General features: G+C 38.6%; 1 protein-coding gene across 8 annotated transcripts in view; it reads right to left on the bottom strand.

Moving 5' to 3' along the window:
- The window catches only part of MACROD2 (mono-ADP ribosylhydrolase 2), a 1,951,733-nt gene that overhangs the window by 1,297,817 nt on the left and 633,744 nt on the right, over nt 1-20,172 (bottom strand). For all 8 annotated transcript variants that reach the window (XM_082428622.1, XM_082428620.1, XM_082428619.1 and 5 more), the window contains exon 5: nt 8,171-8,287. In XM_082428622.1, coding sequence (XP_082284748.1) covers nt 8,171-8,287 — 117 coding nt within the window. The remainder of the gene's footprint in view (nt 1-8,170; nt 8,288-20,172) is intronic.

Here is a 20,172-nt window from a genome sequence, read left to right as displayed (position 1 = left end):
AGAACACCTTCAAATGTTCATCTTTTAAATCCTGCGCAACAGTAGCTCCTTTTTAATCTTAGCTGATAACTCTGATTAAGCACATCCAAAGGCTGATTACTCCCCCTGCGGTTAATGCCAGTGTCAACGCTAACTACTTATTTCACAGCGGGAATTGCCTTGGAGAGTCCATTTTCATTATTTCTCAGAATTGATTTACACTGTTATTTCCTGTTGATCACATAGGAAAAAGGTATAGACAGTATCCTCTGAAGGCCTGCTAAGATGTCAAATAGTGCAAGCCAAGTACATGCATTTATTCTACACTCAGCTAGTAATGCAACAATGTAAATACCTAGTTGCTTCCAAAACGCAGACATTTTTAAAAGACATTATTTACCATTGGGATTTTTAGTTATTTCATCACAAAGCCACTTGGGGATGGAATCTATGTTACCAAAATGAGTCAAATCAAAATGAGAAAAAATGAAAGAACATAATCTAAGTGTAGGTTATATGTGTACCATGGGGACAAATTAAGCCAACTGTGTCCCTGTGCTCTCTTACGGTGCTAGAATCTTTGAGCAAGCAGCGTGCTGGGTGACAGGGTAACAGAGATGCTACCACAAGAGGCAGCAGTCCTAGCTCTGCAGATTTCTGGAATCATGTAGGCTTATCTGGAGTGTTCTCTTGGTTGGTTTCTGGCAGTGCAACTACGACAATGACAAAGACAGTCCTTTCATTAATTCCTCTAGTAAATATGTACTGAAAGCCTCCAACTCTGAACTGGCTATTATGTTAGATCCTAAGGATTCTAGGGGTGAATGAGACTGATGTGACTTCTGCTCTCCTTAAACTGTTACCCTGTTTGAGAATACAGGCAATAAACAAGTATACAAACAAATATAGATACCATCACTAAGTGTGTAAATGCCACAAAGGAAAAGAAGAGCATGTCAGAAGACTCTTCAAAGAAAGCCCTAATCTGTGACCCAAAAGGATGCCTGTGTTACGCGCTGGGCGAGGAATCAAAAGGCAAGGGTTCTGCCCTGAATTACACCACTGTCTAGGTCATGGTTCTCACACTGAAACATGTGAGAGCTTGTTCAACCACAGCGTTTCTGATTCAGTAGGTCTGGGGTGGGGCACCAGAGTCTACATCTCTAACCAATTCCCAGGAGATGTTGCTGCCGCTTCTCCAGGTAGCCCATTATGAGAACCTTCTGTCCTTCTCACTTTCCACACTCATCATGAGGATCACTAAGGAGATAAACTATACAAAACCCCTTAATATAAATGAAAGGGGTGGTGACTATAAAGAAATAGATTCAGATAGAAATTAAATTCCTAAAGCACTTAAGGGAAATGAGCCAATCAGAGTTGAGTTTAGGAGGAAAACTCTCATCTCTCTCTTCAGGAAGGAAGGTGATTTTATGTTCTTCAAAAGCCATTTTTCTCCTGATGGAATGTAAGTCATTTAATTTTGGAAGGGGCTCATGAGGGCCCTCAGGTTTCCATCAGAGACTGGCAGTCACACGCTTAGCAGCATGCCCTCTCCACTGCCTTCACAATCAGACACCTGCTGGCGGAGCCACGGTGGCTCAAATCAGGCCATGTTTTGCAGTGTTTTGCAGAGAACTAACTCAAAGCCATCTTATGAGTTACCTACTCTAGAAACTGAATCTCCTCAGGACTACAGGCTCCCTTTCAGTACAGTGACTAACACCACTGGAGGAAGCAAGGAATAAAGATGTATCGCCTAACACTCTGGTGGTTTGAATTCACTCTCCCTTCAGGGACTTGACTTATTCATTTTCCAATTCTGACCCTGTTGAGAAAAATGACCATTTTTTCCCAGGCGTTTTTTTCCTCAAGGTGGTCTTATAATCTGAAAGATTTAAAAGGTTTCAGATCATCCTCCCAAAGTGATGTTCTGTTGAGGCAACAGAAGCAAGGACTGTCCCAAGAAAGAGATGGCAGGTATTTTAATCTCACTTTTGTCAATAGCGATCTGAGTAAGTCACATACATTCATTAAAATTCAATAAATATTTAACCTCTATAAATCTCAGCTTCCTCCTTTATAAAAAGTAAGGATTGTCACAGACCAGTTGTTGGCAAACTTTTTCAGCAAAGGGCCAGATAGTCATGTTTCAGGCTTGTGGCCATACAATCCTGGTTGCAACCATTCAATTCTGTCACATCAAAGTAGCCATAGACAATATGTAAACAAATGGGCCCGGCTGCATTCTGATAAATTTTTATTTACAAAAACAGGCAGCAGGCCTGGCCAACAATTGTCACGGACTCTCTCCCTATCTCAGGAAAACTTACTTGGTCACTGCCGTGTCTCTAATACAGACTTAGTTTGTTATTGCAAGCAACAGGTTTAACCTCTCTGTACCTGAATTTCTCTCTGTGTTGGAAGAAAATATTGCCATGTCAGTTCCTCATAGAAATTTCAAAAGGACTAATGAGCTAATGTCTCAAAGTACTACGATTTCTTGATGAAGGGCACAAGAGAAGTACTAATTATTATCAACAGTACCTTTTAAGCTACTATCATCTGATTATTATTGCACCTGGGAATAAAATAAGGATTCTGATTCCCACCACTCTATGATATTCAAACAGTTATGCTACGTTCTCTCACCCTAGAATTTCCTTTCAAATGATTAATAAAAAACTGTGAGTTGGATGCTAATATTACCCTTTGAGGTCTTACAAAGATTAAATAGAAGGAATAAAAGAAACAGGGTCCACCATTTTATATACACAAATTTAACATATTTTGCACTTATCTTTGATGATTATTCAGCCCTAAAGCCTAAAAGTGGAGCATTCTCAAGAAACAGAATAGACATGTGAGCTATGCTGAAAATCATTAAGTAAAGTTGATATGGCTTCTTTATTTTTATTTGTTCACTTTTAGGAGAAGGTCCATTAAGAGTAAATTTCTTAAAATGATACAAATGAACTTATCTGCAAAACAGAAATAGACTCAGAGACATAGAAAACAAACTTATGGTTACCAAAGGGGAAAGGGCGGCAGGGTGGGGGGCAGTGATAAATTAGGAGTTTGGGGTTAACAGGTACACATTACTGTATATAAAATACACGACAAGGACCTACTGTATAGCACAGGGAACTATAGTCAATATCTTGTAATACCCTATAATGGAAAAGAATCTGAAAAAGAATATATATATATATATATAAAAAACTGAATAACTGAATCACTTTGCTGTACACCTGAAACTAAGGCAACATTGTAAATCAACTATATTTCAATTTAAAAAAAGAGTAAATTTCTTAGACAAGAGACTTTGGAATTAGATGTATGTTAAAATATGATTTAAAAAACACAATGGGGGATTTCCCTGGTGGCGCAGTAGTTAAGAATCCACCTGCCAATCAATGCAGGGGACAGGGGTTCGAGCCCTGGTCTGGGAAGATCCCACATGCCGCGGAGCAGCTAAGCCCACGCGCCACAACTACTGAGCCCACATGCTGCAACTACTGAAGCCCGTGCGCCTAGAGCCCGTGCTCCGCAACAAGAGAAGCCACCGCAATGAGAAGCCCGTGCACCACAACAAAGAGTAGCCCCCACTCGCCACAACTAGAGAAAGCCTGCACTCAGCAACGAAGACCCAATGCAGCCAAAAAATTAAAAAAATAAAATTTAAAAAATAAAAAATAAAAAAATAAAAAACACAATGGATATCTATCACTGATTTCATAATTTCTTAGAAATATTAATATACTTTTTTTACACCCCCCCGCCAGCAATTATCAACCAATCTCCACCTTTAACAACTAATTCATTTGATAGATATTTCTCTAGTATCCATTATAAACAAGGGACTTCTAGAAAGGTGGAAAGTTTGCATATATAACAATAAAACGTAGCAAGTAAAAAGGGCCCTCAGCACGTTAACATGCAGTTTTCTGGATTTTGAGGAAAAAGAAGGCACTTTTAGTTGAGTTGTTTTATGGCAGAAGTGATATTTAAGCTGAGTCTGGAAGACAAGTAGAAAGGAAGAAAGGCAGAATTTTCTAGAAAGCCCCCAATACAGAGCCCATGTACAGACATGCCATTCTGAGCAATTCAGATCATATTATAGGTTGTACGTAGCTCAAGACAGAACAGTAAATCATGGAAGACCAAAGATAATCAGGTTAACAAGTCTGTGTTTGAGGAAAAACCCACTGAAGGATTTGGAGAGGAGTAGAGTTAGATTTTATTCATTATTCGACAAATATTTTTTGAACCCCTGTTAATGTGTCAAGCATTTTTCTAAGCTCTATGGATACAACAATAAATGAAAAAGATGCAGAAAAAAAGCTCTGCCCTCATTCTGGTATGGGGAGATAGACAATAAACAAAATAAATAAGTAAATGATACAGTGTATTTGAATGTTAAATGTTATAGATAAGCAATTATAAATAAAGCAGAGAAGCAATTAAAGATAGGTTGGGGGCTTCCCTGGTGGCGCAGTGGTTGAGAATCTGCCTGCCAATGCAGGGGACACGGGTTCGAGCCCTGGTATGGGAAGATCCCATATGCCGCGGAGCAACTAAGCCCGTGAGCCACAACTACTGAGCCTGCGCGTCTGGAGCCTGTGCTCCGCAACAAGAGAGGCCGCGACAGTGAAAGGCCCGCGCATCGCGATGAAGAGTGGCCCCCGCTCGCCACAACTAGAGAAAGCCCTCGCTCAGAAACGAAGACCCAACACAGCCAAAAATAAATGAATGAATGAATTAATTAATTTAAAAAAAAAATAGGTTGGTTAGGATGACACCTGAGGTGACATCTGAGCAAGGATTTGAAGTACAGTAGCTGAGGGAGCAAACCACGCAGGTGTCTGGAAGACTAGAATTCCAGGCAGAGGGAACACTAATGCAAAGGCATTAAAGACCCAGCAAAGCAGCCCGTGTGAGTGAGGGAGAGGACAGAAGGAGGTAGAGAGGGTCACACGTCTAGAGGCTTGTGGACAATTACAGGGACTCTGGATTTAAGAATATTAATCTACAGGACTGGGCAGAGTGGAGTGAAGGAGGGAAAGAATTAGAAGTAGAAGCAACAGGCAAAAATCTATTTGCCAGGTGAAAATGTCTGAAACAATTCATTTGATCACTCATTCATTAATTCAGCACATATGCTAGATATTGACATTAGGATCGTGACTGAGATAGACAAGCCTCACCCACATGAAGCTGACCCTCTGGTAGAATGATGAGAGCATGAATAGAAACATCCAACAGGTTGACAAGCTTCTAAAAATCTATAGAAATCTAAATTTTATTATGAATCAAAAAAAAAAATCTAATATTGTAAAAGAGAACAAACCAAAAGATCAAATTGTATAAACAGTCCTTAGTCCACTTTCTAAGTCATTTCTTTACCAACAGCCTTCAGTGAAATATTGGCCAATATTCTTTCCACTCTTAAGAATACTTATGAAAAGAATGATCGGCTCTTCCACATCAAAAGACATCATTCAAAATATCCGAGCAGTGAAGAAACACTAAATCTTTGAGGCTTCTCATTCCACTGATCATGATGAATCACAGAATACAGACTCTAAGTATAAGTAATTCAAATACAAGCATTTATGAATAAATTAATTTAGCAAGCATGAAAGAAGCAAAGACCAGTCCAAAATTACCAAGTTTGTCTGTAACCCAGACAACAGCATTTTCCAAACAAATTGCTGATGCGCAAAGATATTATCACTGGTGACTGGATGGCTTTAGTACCTTAAATGATAAAACCGCTGTCACAGAGGACAAATAGGAACTAGATTCTGCTGTCAAACTGTCATGGAATTATTAAATATGGAGGGGGAAAATGACCCAAACAGTATGTAATGAGCTCCCTTTTCATTCTCTCTCTACAAAAGCACATCTGTGGATTGTTAATGAGTCTGAAATGGATGAACCAAATTGATGAGAAAGAAAAAGATCTCTCAGGGATAGGAAAAGGGAAAATGAACATACACAATGTTTATAAAATATAATTTAAAATACAAGGCTTTGTGAAAGTACTGTGACATACTACAAAGTGGTATGCAAAATGTAAGCTATTATTACTCATTATTGCTTTCATTGCTTTTCTTTATGTTTTTAATATAAATCATTAATCTCATTAAACATAGAGAAATACCAAGATCTATTCACAAATACTCCATGTTTGTGGCTTTCTTGAGGTGGCACTGCCGTTCTAGTCTGGGAATTTCTATCCTGCTGGATGATTTTTTTTACTAGACGTGCCCTGTGGGCTGCTGCACAGTGACTTGAATGTGTGTCATCTGTTTCGGTATCTCAGCTCACACAGATTCTGTACTGAGTTCTGTGGATTGACTTTCCATGGCTACAGTCCTTGTCCCACAAAGACTCACTTGCCCCAGGATGCGCAGGAATTCCAATCATGGAATTTCTCAAGCACAGGTATAGATTGATCTTTGTACCTCAGTGCCTGGTGGGGTACAAGCCTTCAACAGCCCTGAACTGAGCTGAATGACGATCAAAGGAAGCTCATACAGAGGGATGTCAAACAGGAGCAAGCGCATGAAACAAAATCATCATGGTGTCAATCCATACAGCAGAGCCACCATTTTATTTGGTCATATTTAATGACTCTGAGGTTATCTGTCTTCAGAAATTTCAGATTTGAAAAATTTTTGATTTGTGCTTTAATTCATAAGAAAGAAAGTAGTGAATCGATAGCAGACTAGGTTTAAGGACAGACACCTTAAATCTGAAAATCACCAATAATCTGCTTGTCCTCAGGGTGGAATCTGTCAACTATTATATATCACAGAGGTAGTATGGTGGTAAGAAGGAAGAATGACCAATCTTGGTAAACATGGAGCCATATAACCCTGGAAAGGGAAACCACCTTTAACACTCAGCGCCTCTGAGTCAGAGGGAGAGGTGCTCTAATCACCATTACACACAAAGGACTTTATTTGACGTTAATATATATTCCAAGTAGGACTTAGGGCCATTTGGCCCATGATTTGACTCTTTCACACAAGGTAAAAACACTAACAAGGAAAGAAAAATGAGAAGTCATTAAAGGAAAAATTAAACAGTATATAGTGGATATACTTTCACTTGCAACACACCGTGAGGTATACAGAATGCAGTATTATAATGTTACAAAGCAAAATACCATTTTAATATATTACTGTTTACTAAAAATCTTCAAATGTAAACACACTTTAAAATAGAACACACTATCTCTCCACTCACACATATCCATGAGAAATTCATTTTTATACAACTTGTCTATACAGAGCCCAAAGATTGTGTCATAATTTTTTAGTCACATATTCTCCACTACTAAAACAGAAAAAACAAATCAGCTTCACTTTTACAAAAAATATATTCACCAGGAGGTATCATATAAGGCAGGTGAGTGGAATAAACAACTAACTGGCTTCCCAATTTCCAGATCAATGCATGACTTAATGGTGCAATGAAACCCTCTACCTCCACCCCCCAACCCCAGAAGATTATGTGATAAAAATAATCTGTGCCTTTAACCAGCTTCTCTTTCAGTATTTTTACTCCAGATCACCCCACCCAGTTGGCTAAACGACTAAGCAACAAGGTCAATCAAATGCAATACTTCTCTCCATTCAAATATAATGGAAAACTTGACCATTCCACATTCAAAGAGCAAATACATTCTCACTTTGACAACCACATTCCAATGGCTTTTCCTGAAAGCCAAGTGTGACAGATGCCTCGGCTGTAATTGCCAATCAGCCTTTACATGGCAGCTGAAAACACAATACATCACACTTTGATCGCCTTTGCTCTAAACACATCCACAATCAAGAAACCTGAACAAGGAATAAGAAATTGGCATCATTTCTAGAAGCTGTCACTCCACGGCACTTAAATACTATAAGGTATATTTTGCTCATATTTTTATTTCTCTGTTTCAGAGACCCTCTGTCAAAGATCCGAGCAAAAATCACCTACAATTAAACATCGCACATTTATATATTTGGAGACGTATTTGGAAAACACATTTCATTACCATGTACAAAATCTTAATAAAAGCACATTTAATTAAATACCACCGCTACCACTTCCTCTTCCAGTTACCCGCTTGAGGACTAAAACAAGGTAAGAGTGCTCATCTGATTTTGAAAGTGTTCAAAAGAGCTGTACTCACATTTTGCAGGCAGGTCATAGCCACACGTGATTTTTGCATGTCCAGTTTCACAGCCGTTCAGGTTGCGACATTCAGCGAGCAAACAGGGGCCAGCTGCTCTGTGAATACAGCCATCCACTGGAGGAGAAAGAAAAAAGTTAGCCCATATTTGGCTTTTCGGAAACAAATGCAAAACTTGGGATAGGGAAAGAAAAGGAACTCAAGTTTTTCCTCTTAGAAATCACCATAGTCCCATGGAAGCAAATCCATGGTATTCAACCCCTTAAACATGGTTTTCTTCTCTCTTTCTCTCTCTCTCCCTTTGGTTTGTGTGGTGAGCAGGAGACGGGTTACAGAAACAGTGTGCAGCTAAATGTTAAACAACAGAGGTTCCCCAACAGAGGTGGGGGAGCCCTGATTTGTAGCCTTTTCCAACTTCAATTGGGTAACTATTTCCACCATGTCTATTTCAAGCTATCAACACAGAATTGGGAAGAAATGCTAACAATTCTATGTCCGAGGTGGTAAGGGTTGCCTCTGACACACCACAGGTTATAGAAGAAAGAAACGTCGAGAAGCAAGTGAGAAAGGCACTCTAGAACATCTGCAGTCACTGCAAAACTGAGAGTGAAGCTGTCAAAGTAAGAACCAGACCTCTAAGTTCCTCCGCCCTCAGCGGCACGACACAAATGCAGTAGGTGTCTGCAGGGTATCTGACCTGGGGCTAGATGAAGGGTGAGGTTAGCTTAGGTCTTGAAAAACACCCGGAAGACCACCCCTCACTCACTTGTCATGGATGAAAACAGAACCTCCACCGCTCCTGCTCCAGCTCTGCTAACCGAGCAGGCTCTGCCTCTCCCCAGCCCAGGGTCTCATCAGCCCTCTGGCTCTCATCCCTGCCCCTACCTCAAGTCTGCCCTTCACCGTGAGAAGCACTTTTTGAAAATGCACACCTGATGCCACTGGAAATTAAAACTTTATTTGACTAGATTGGGGGCGAGCACACAGCTGGAGGGCTACAAGACCACATGCACATAATTAGTAGTTACTGAATGAGCCCTTGGACAGAGAAGAAATGCAAGACTCTGAAACACAGGGTTAGAAGACAGAAGGAGAGAGTAATAGTAATCTGGGCTGTGAAAACAGACCAAGATATTAGCAGTCTGAAGACCTCCCCCTCTCTCCACAGTCCACAACACCATGTAATTGATCACTGTTTTATTATTATTATTATTAATTTTGTGAGAAAGCTGGATAATGAGTGGGAAGTTGTCACTGAGGGACACGTAACCTGTCTAATGGCCTCTGCTACCACCAACTGGCGTGGAAACATCACTTTTGGCTGAACAGGTTTCCTAGGGAAACAAGCTCATCTGGGCTTTACTACATCACCATTTGCATACCTGTAAAATTTGAGAATAAACCTGGGCCTCAAAGACCCTCACAACAAAATGAATTCATTCCAGACTACTCTAGACTACAGTATTTCCGAAAACCTAGGTTGAAATCCAGACTCTACCTTTACCAGCCATCTGCTGCTCAAGCCCCAGTTGCCTTAGAAATTAGTGTCAAGAATGGCTGTACTAACAGGGTTATGCGTGGACTCAATAGTATAACGCCTGAGAAGCACCAGCAAAGTGTTGAATACAATGTCATGTGCCTCACCGAGGGTAGATATTACCTTAAACGCCTTAGATGAAAGTTTTGTGTAAATTTTAAAGTAACTATTTTTCTTATATAAAAATGAAAAAATACAGAGAAGCAAGAAGAATATGAAAACTACCATTTGCCCTCCCACCTAGAGAATTCTTCAACATTCTGATGTTCACTCTTTCACTGGTTATACACACACACACACTCACACATATAATTTTTCTTTTACAAAAATGGTTGATAAATTTTGTTCACTCTTTCACATAGCAATTTTACTTTGTGAACTATTATGTAGTTGTTAAAAAGAATAGGCCAATTTTATATGTAAATAGAGTCAGTACTAAATATGAAAAGATTTCTAAGTGAAATGCCAGGTTTAAAATATTATATATTAATATATTATATATATATTTTTTTATGTAGAGTCACAATTTTGTTTACAGTTATACACATACACACTTACACACATATACATGTATGTGTACTGGAAAGATAGGCACCAAAACATAAAAAGTGATTATAGGATGGGAAACAGAAGGTGAAACTGTTAAGAAAAAAAATTAGGTCCTAATTTCTCTATGTTTAAATGTTTTTACAAGAGCATCAAGAAGAGTATTTTAAAGTGAATATTTTTTTCTTGGCAAAGAGATCATTAGTTTGAAATGGATGACTAAAATAGGATTTGATAGCATACTTAATCATATGCTGTTAAATATTGTCTGCATTATTTAGATTGCAGCCTAAGGCAGTTTGTAAATATCTAATTCTCAAAATCTTCATGGTTATACCAGCATTCACGACTGCATTAGGGCAATGAAAGTCTAGCTGAAGAGTTATTTAATAATAATGACTACAGCTTAAATGTACTGAATGCATCCATGTGCCAGGCACTATACTGAGGACAACCGTATAGGATACACACTAATTTTATAATCTCCATTTTATAGGAGCTTAGAAGAGGTTAGTAACTTGCCTACATTCACAAAATATTGGCAATGTGATTTCAAAACCCCGCGCCTGTCTAATGGAGCATCCCTACTCTTAACTGCTATAGCTCACTGCCTTTGGGACTTGAATCCAGGCAGCCTCACCTCAATTCTTGCATGTGGCATGTTGAACCACTATATTACATTACTTTTTAATTCCTATCAATTCTGTCTATGAGTTATAATGTACATGCAATCAAATGCACAGATTTTAAGTGCAGTTTTGATGAGTTTTAACAAATGTATATACTCACGTAGCAATGATGCCAATAAAGATACAAAGTGTCTCCATCAACTGAAAAAGTTCTTCTGTACCCTTTCCATCCAACTTCCCCTCTCACCACCCAGAGGGAGCCCATGTTCCGACTTCAGCCACCTTAGCTAAGTTTTGCCTATTATATAATCTCAAACTTCATATAAGAGATGGAGGATGGGGCTAGCTTCTTTTGCTCAGCATATTTTTTGAGATTCATCTGTGTTGTTGCATGTATTAATATAGTATTTCATTCCTTTTCATTCCTGAGTAATATTCCATTGTTGAATATACCATGATTTCTTTATCCATTCATCTGTGAATGGATATTGGAGTATTTATATTGTTAGCTATTATGAATAAATCTTAACATTTATACAAATCCTTTTGTGGCCATATGTTTTCATTTCCATTGGACAAACACCTATGAGTAAAATTGCTGGGTTGGTATATGTTTTCCTTTTTAAAGAACTAACATACAGTTTTCCCAAGTGATTATACCAATTTACATATACCCCCAGCAACATATGAGAGTTCAAATTTTGGCAGTTTTTTGGTGTTGTCAGCCTATTTAATTTTCACAATCCTAATAGATGTAAAGAGGTATCTCGTGATTTCAATTTGCATTTCCCTGGTGATTAATGGTGTTAAGTATCTTGCCAAGTGATTATTGGCCATTTATATACTTTCTTTTTGGAAGTGTCTGTCCATGTCTTTTGCTAATTTTTATTGTCTTTTTTATTACTGAGTTATGTTAAATGTACTATTAGTTCCATAGAATTTTTTTTAATTTCAGATATTTTATTTTTTCAGTTCTTGTGATTTTCATTCGGTTCTTCTTCTTACAGTTTTCATATCACTCCTGGAATTTCCTATCTCTTAACCCATTATATCCATCTTTTCATGTAAACGCATTAACAGATTTCACATAGTAATTTTAAAGTCCCCCATCTGCTAATTTCAATATCTAGGTTAGCTATGAATCTGTTTATATTGACTGATTTTCATATGACTCTGGGTCACATTTTCTCATCTCTTTGCATGTCTAATAATTGTTGATGGCATATGAACATTGTGAATATGTTGGGGAGGCTTTAGATTTTATTTTCTTTCTAAACGGTACTTTCAGTACTTTCTAAACGGTACTGAAATTTATCCCAGCAGGTAGTTAAATGACTGCCAGGTAATAAGGAGGCTTAGTTTTAGGCTTTGTTAAAGCTGGTCTATTTCAGTTTTTCCCTTAGTCCTTGGATGTGGTCTTTACTCCTAAAGCATGGACCTTCGGGGGTTTCAGTGGAAATCCCAAGTTGTTTGACAACTCCCTCTAATCTGTGGGAGTAAAATTCTAAACTCTATATCCCTACAGTGAGAAGATGATGAATGCTCTGCCCAGTATGTTCAGCCTTCCAGCTTTTGTTTTCTTCCTCGTCTCCATGGAGTCTTTCCCTGCACAAGCACAGCTCAAGGCTTAGCCAGGGATTAAAGAGGTATTCATTTATAGATTTGGGGGTTCCCCCTCTGTGACTGTCCCTGTTCTGGAGTCCTTATCTCAATTCCTAGTCATTCTGACAAATCTGATTCAGTTCTATGATTCCTAGAGCCAGTAAACCTATTGCTTTTGGTTTGAGTTCCATCAGCCACGTGCCAGGTAGGGTAGAAGGAGCCCTCCGGGTCAAAGCTATTTAAATGTAGATTTCACCCAGTATGGTTTCCTTCTTTCAGAGGATTGCCTGCTTTTAGTTGCTCTCTAGTGACAGTAAATACTTTTTGTTATTGCTTTTGTATTTTGCCAAGAATCTGTACATACTGTTGGTGGGATGGCTAGTCTGATATAAGCTGTCATTATCAGAAGCTGGAAGTGTACACATTTTTGATTGGTTAAAACATGATCTCATATGATTTCACAGTTATATTTGTGGCCCTTTGGAAAAGAATGTATGAGAGAAAACGGCAGTGGTAATATCAATTGTATCAATTCTGGGCTTAAAAGTATTGCTATGTCTTTGAAAGACAAAAAAAAAAAAAAGACTATATATGCACAAACTCAATATGAGAGTTTAAAATTCTGTAATCTATTATCAATTATTTTGCTAGACTTATTTTCCTAAAATGAAAATCTGATTTTATTACTTCCCTACTAAAGTAATATTTGCCATTCCCCATTTTCACATTACAAAACCCTTAATTCCAAATTATGGTCTTTTAGACCCTTCACAAATGTGGTTCCAATTTGTCCTCCCCACCTCATATCACTCCATTCTTTCTCCTCACACATCTGATCTGGCCACATCTAAATCCTCACGATCCCCTAAACACACCATGATTTCTTTGCAAAGTACTCTGTACCAAGGATATCTAGCTACGCCTCCCCTTTCCTTTTCTGCCGAGCAAGGTCTTTCTCATTTTTCAACTTCTAGTTCAAATATTTTCTCCTCTAAAAAACTATTCACAACCTTTATAGGACACAGTAGTGTCTCTTTATGTTCTCACAATATTCTGGTTTATACATTAATTCCATACTTATAAATTGTTTTATAGCTATTACATAAATAGCAGAATGTGTGTCTCCTCGCTTGGTCTGTCAGCTCCTTGAGGGCACAGTAGGTAGCTTATTCTCTTGTAGATCCCCAGCTATCTCAGTAACTGACATTTTGTATGTGTTTAATACAATTGAATTAAATGCAATTAAATCTGAGAGGAAAAGCAGTCTAGCTTTTTATTTTTTTAATAATACTGAAGAAGTGGTTAAGCTACTTTAAAGCCAAAGAATCAGAAATTAAAAAGTAAAGTAATTACACAGCCACAAGGTTATAGTCACAAATCTAATGATGAGCTTCTATATTAGAAGTGTTAACCGTTCACAGAATCTGAAAATTCATCCACTTCTCTCAGGTCTGGTGCAGCCTGCTGGAAAAAGTGCTCCTTTAGTTTCACCTAGGGTCAGGCTGAAAAGGCAGCAAGCTCAATAGTGGCCGATGTGAGATTCAACACAGTAGCACTTTTTCCATCTCCCCCACCCCAGGGTGAGAGGAGATGGAGGACCAACAGTCAACATTCATGCTGACACAATGCATTCACTCCAACCCAAAATGTCTAAACCTAATTACAATTAAAAAAAAAAAAAAATCCAAGATCAAAAGTCTGAAAGTTGAACACAATTTTCCAGAGAGATAAGACTATCTTTGCCTCTTGGCCTACCAAATTTGTATCCTACGGGCAAAAAGAAAACTGCAGTCCATAAATACATAGGTCACCAAAGCCCATTTATTATTTTTTTTCCTGGGCATATAGCTAGACAGCACTTTCTAGCCTCCCTTCTAGTTATGTGTGGTCATGAGACTGTGTTCTGTTTATAGGACTATGAGTAAAAGTGATGTAGCTACTTCTATTCCAATCCCTAAAATCCCTGCACACGCCCTCCGCCTGATCTGCCGTTGTCTGCAGGCTGCATGCAGAGGCTCCAGGGCAAGACTCCAATGCCCCAGGAGACGGTCCAGCCACCACATGGCAAGTGCTTGAATCCCTAAATGATTCTGTGGAGCAGAGTTCCACCCCATCCCCACTTCCCATACTGGATGGTGAATCAGTATTAGATAAACTTTTATTATGCAAAGCCACTGAGATTTTGGAATGTTTGTGACAGCAGTTTGCCTTGACTAATACATTTACATCTGTTGTAAATACTACAATGGTAATTTTCATTCAGGCTGATTATTGTTATTTTTTAAAACTTTTATGCAAAATACTCAGATTTTAGTACTAGAATGAACATGTTATCTGGGCCATGTTCATTTCCTTCTGTATGCCCATTATCATGCTAGACTCTCAGGTCTCAGTGAACCAAAGCCAGACTGTCCTGTTAACTCAAAGAGTTGTTCCTCCTACTTTGTGATCAAAACCAGACTAGTAGAAGATAAAGGCTGAGGGCTGCCTCAAAACTGCCCGTGGTATGATCAGCTAGGAGTGGAGTGAACACTGAGGTCACCCCCAGGGCTGCTCTTCGTCAGGGCTACGAGGAGTCTGGCTGCAGCTTCTTCCAAAGACCAGGCTTTCTGCTGTACCGACACACCTGTCATTTACCATCCTGACAGCCAGGCCAGAACGCTTGCAGGCAGATGGTTAACTATGGCAAGGGCCTTTAATTCCCAGCATATTTCCTCCAGTAACCTAACAAAGGCTAAATTCAGAAGACCTAACCCTACTAATTAGGCCATCTTAGCTAAGTTTTCTTACACTATAGCCTAGAGAATTAGACCGTCTGAGGGTGGGGTAGAAAGATGGATTTCAGCTGTGCTTGGGGGAAATTATTTTTTACTTTTGTCAATTTTACCTTGTTGTTTAGACTTTGGGAATGTTTTATAGGATAGTCTTATCCCACTATTTAAATAGGTAAAATAAAGACAAAAGACATGGGATAGGAAACCACATTAATTTTTCTGACCTAGGGTTTATTTTACCCATGGATTCCAAGCCACCTCTCTGGCATTCCTCAGGTAAAGCTCCCCATTTTACACACAAATGAACACACTGATGCTGACAATAGGGGAGGAAAAAGAAAGCCATAAAGCACTGAATAGGAATCCATCAGATACGGTGGACTAGTGAATGTAACAGCTAGCAAAAAAAAAGAACCAGGAAAGAGTTCTAAATACATGTTTTAAAAAATACTAAAAGCACAATTTAGTGAAATCCAGTTATTTTAGAAATTGGCCCTATGAGGTCTCTCCCTTGTCTTACAAAGACAATTTTCTAAACGGTGTTTAGCAAGGGGGATTCTGAAGTTCTTAGATCTGCACATATTCATTTAATCTTCTTCTGTAAATAAAAGACAGTAACTTAATCTAAAAGCTGCCACACAAATCATATTAGCCTGAAAATAAGAGGCTCTCTCATTGAATATATCCCTTAGAAGCTCAAGAGGATACAACAGAGTTCTTTCTAAATCAAATCAACATAAATTTATTAAACTACCTTGTACACAGCATTCTTCAAGAAGCTGTGAGGGGATCCAATAATGATAATAATACGTCACATCTTTTGAGGATTTACCAAGTGCCTTCCAGGGTGCAAAGTGACTTACAAGCTTTCACCTTATGAGAGGTGGTATTGCAAAGTGGAAGGAAGATGATTCTGGAGGCAGAGGCTTGAGACCTAGTGCCGCCGTTCTAGCTCCCTATGCTCTGATCTTCTCATCTGTAAATTGGGGACCCTCATTCAAAATCACAGGGGTTTTGTAAGGAAATTAGTTATTACATGACAGGTACTTTGAATAAGGCCTGGCACGTAGGAAGTAGGCAATAAATGTTGGTTATGCTATTACATTTAATCATCATAAAAATTTGTACACGTAGGATCTACTAGAATGACTATTTAACACATAAAGAAGTAGAAGTTAAAGAATTAGTGCAAGATTCTGTCGCAGCTGGGGTCGGAGCCCATGTTTGCCTAAATTTAAAAGTCTGAGTTCTTAATCCCTACTATCTCCTACTGCCATTCATGCAAAGAAGTATAAACCATAGTCCCTTCCCTTGGGAACCAAGTGACTAGAACAGAAAGGCTCAGAGCTAGGTTTTCACCGACCAAAATAAAATGTAGTTGAAAATATGTAGAGTATTTTAGTACGGAGAATACGTCTTTTAATAGATCAGCAAAACTTTTGGGGATATTTCACATGCTAATGGGTTACATTTTTAAAGACCTTTGACAAAACCACCACAAATTTAATTATTAAAACAATTTTGCAAGGTGGGCTGGAATTTTACTTTTCCAATTTTATAGCTGAAATAATTCAATAAGTGCAAAAATAGGCACCCAGAATCATCTCCCTGTGGCAGATATGAATTCAAGTTTTATGGCTCTCAAAGTGTGGTCAGTATCACCTGAGGAGTCTGAGAAAAATATAGATTCCTAGACCCGACCCCAAATCCATGGAATCAGTCTCTCTAGAAGTGAGACCTAGAATCTCCATTTAATATTTTCCACAGGTAATATAGATGCACACAGCCAGCTGAGAACATTGAGAATCATTCCTCCATACTATCTTGCTTTCTTAACAAAGTTCCCTAGAGTGGTGAGTAGTTTGGTCTATGGTGAGTAATCTGAGTGTTCACTGCATAACAGTTTGCACTTAGAGCCAACAATATTAACAAGAACTAGAACTGAAATCCAGTACCAAGTAGGATTTTGATTAAACACTGCTTCACTCAAAGATAGATATGATGATCATGAAATGCCTTGGGCATGAAGAGGTCCTAGGTGCATGACCTCCAAAGTAAGGTCACAAGATGTCCATACAGGGAATGGAAGAATATATTCAAACATTTATTGATAGTCATAAATTTTATCTAAACAGATAAGAATGGAGTTCAAATTTATTAATATTTAACATATAGATAGACAATAGTATTTGTATATAATTTATAAGTAAACACACATATACATATAGGTGCACACTCAATAAATTGTATTGAAAGAGGTGGACAATTTAAAAAACTTGGAGTCAACAGAGGTGGGGATTAAGAGTGCTCCAGAACCAAACTGCCAGTTGCTATCACTTAGATGTTCCTGCATCTATATAATGGGTATAATATTAGTACCTACCTTGTAGGGGTCTTATGAGAATTGAATGAGGTGACATTTGTACAGTGCTTAGCTTAGCCTGCATAAGTGCTTAAAAAATCTTAGTGTGGTAGATCTTTCTACCACAGCAATTGATGCACAGAGAATCAAAGCAACTAGTCCCACCTTTGTATTCATGCCCTTGGCAGTGTGACTCTACAGCTTCTCCTGTCCAGAGATGGAATCTAGGTTGACCTTGAATCTAGGTTGACCTTACATCTTGCTTTGGCCAGTAGAATAAGACAGAAGTGAATCTGTGCCAGTTCTAGTCCTAAGTCTCAAGAAGCCTTTCACGTTTCTGCTCACTTGGAACCCTGCTCAGCTCCCAGGCCAGCCTGGTGAAAAATAAGAAGCCACCTGGAACAGAAACAAACTGAGGCCACCCTAGACTAGCCAGCACTAACTTTCCTGGCAACCGACTACAAACCCATGAGTGAGCCCTGCTAAGATGAGAAGAACTGCCCAGCTTACGGTGAACCCAATAGAATTATGAGTTATATGAATAGTTGTTGCTTTAAGCCACTAAACTTTGGGGGTGGTTTGTTACACAGAAAGAGCTAACTGATATACTTAGCCATTATCATCAGGAAAAGTATAAAACAACAATCTACTCTCAAGGGAAGACCCAAAGGAATAAGGTTAAATAGCTGCCCTCAACTCTTGGGAAAGAAAAACAATATAGTTGAAGTAATCAGGTGAAAAGCTGATTCCATTAGAGGTCACCTGTAGCCTGCATGAAAGATTTATGTGTCAGGTACTGAATAGCATCAGTGTTCCCTTTAGGGAGGAGAAGAAATATCTGTGAGAAAATACAACAAAACAACAAGAAGATCCACATCTTGAAGCTTCACAGATACGAGGAATTCAGTGATTTGAGACAGCCTTGGGCTGACTTAAAAATTAACTTCTGTTATGAACCTCCTTATCTTTCCAGTCAATTTGACGCTGAGACTTGGACTGTGATCCCAGGAGAAAATGGTAAATGTAATAGAATAAACATTTACACATTTCTCAGCCCAGGAACCTGGAGCAATTTTTACCTAAGGTCACACACCTAACTGTCTTCATCTCTAATCCAAAAGTTTAGTGACTGATCTTTAAAAATCAGGAGATACCTCTAATCTCCTAGCATCTAAGACCTAACTAATTGTGCAGATACCCAAGAAACAGTGATTTTTGTTTCTCCTGTAGAACCTGAATTCCCAAGTGAGGATAAGAGAATATTTCTCAGAAATAGTTACAATAGACCTCCCAATTTTTTTTTTTTTGAAAAAATATGAATTAATGAGCTCTGTGTCATCATCATTAGTTTTGAGAGTAAAAAGTCCAGTTGATTAAAATCTTACTCAGATTATGATAAAGATATATTTAGTTGATGCTAATTTCATGGTAAAGAAATTATTTTACGACCTAACTCAGTACTCCTTCCACGTATCTATGCTAACTCTTTAAAAAATTTCTTGATCAAGAAAATGTCATTTTGACATGGATTACTGGTTGCCTACACACTATCAGTTTTCATTTTCCCTACTAACAGAATCCCTCTATTGACTGGGGTGGCTATATGACCAACTAAAATCTATAATTTGCCATCAGCTCTTTCAAAGATGAAAAAGATATGCGTAACCAATTTAGATGGAAGGAGAAGCCATTGTGTGGGCTTCTAGGAAAGCTCGTTACAGACGGCTTACTCTCATAGGTCTTTTTATACTATTATCACGATGATGGTGATGATGATGAGGGTGATCGTCTGGCTTTCCCACTCGTCCACCTTCCTGCATGAGACTGAAACTGGGTCAGACTTCAGTAGCCATCATAGTGAGCATGAGAACAAAGGCTACATTCTGGTATGGTAGAAAGAAGAGCTGGTAGGTCCCTGAATCTCTGATGGCATCTGTGGAGGTGTCCCGTTAGTCCTGAACTACTTCTCAGTTTCTGCTAATGCATATTTCTCGTGTAAGCTAGTATCTGGGGGTGGGGAATGGGGTTTCTGTAACTTGAAGCCCAATTCCATTTTTAAATGTGGTAGGCATATATTTTAATTTAGCTGAAGGATGTTCCTTGAAATTCTGGATGAGGACCTTCTCTTTGACCATTAGAGAAGTATTAATTACTAGGAAATTCTGAGCTGACAAAACACTGGAAAGGGAACAAGAGTTGGTAAAACTCCTGACATTTCACTGGAGGGGCCAGGGCAGTATTGACCAGACTAAAGAAGGAAGGGCAGTAAGAACAATCTAGAATGTGCCAGTCTGGCAGCCATTTGAACTGAGGAGAGCTTATATTTCATCAGTTCTCACCAGGGAGGGATATTTCCATCAGCAATAAGGCTGGATTTACTCAAGGTAAATGCTACTAAAGGCCCCAGAGAAGAGAATGAGGATCATATTTCTCTGGAAGTCCACAGAGACACTCTGAATAAGCATAAATTTGCCATCAGAGACGACAGGGATTTTCAGGCAGAGAACGTATTAGCTGGTACCTCAACAGCTCAGTAACACTTTTTTTCTTTT

Source organism: Balaenoptera physalus (genome assembly GCF_965194825.1).
Source record: "Balaenoptera physalus genome assembly, chromosome: 16".
NCBI lineage: Eukaryota > Metazoa > Chordata > Mammalia > Artiodactyla > Balaenopteridae > Balaenoptera > Balaenoptera physalus.
Note: the sequence above shows the minus strand (reverse complement) of the source record. Positions and strands in the feature narration are given on the sequence as shown.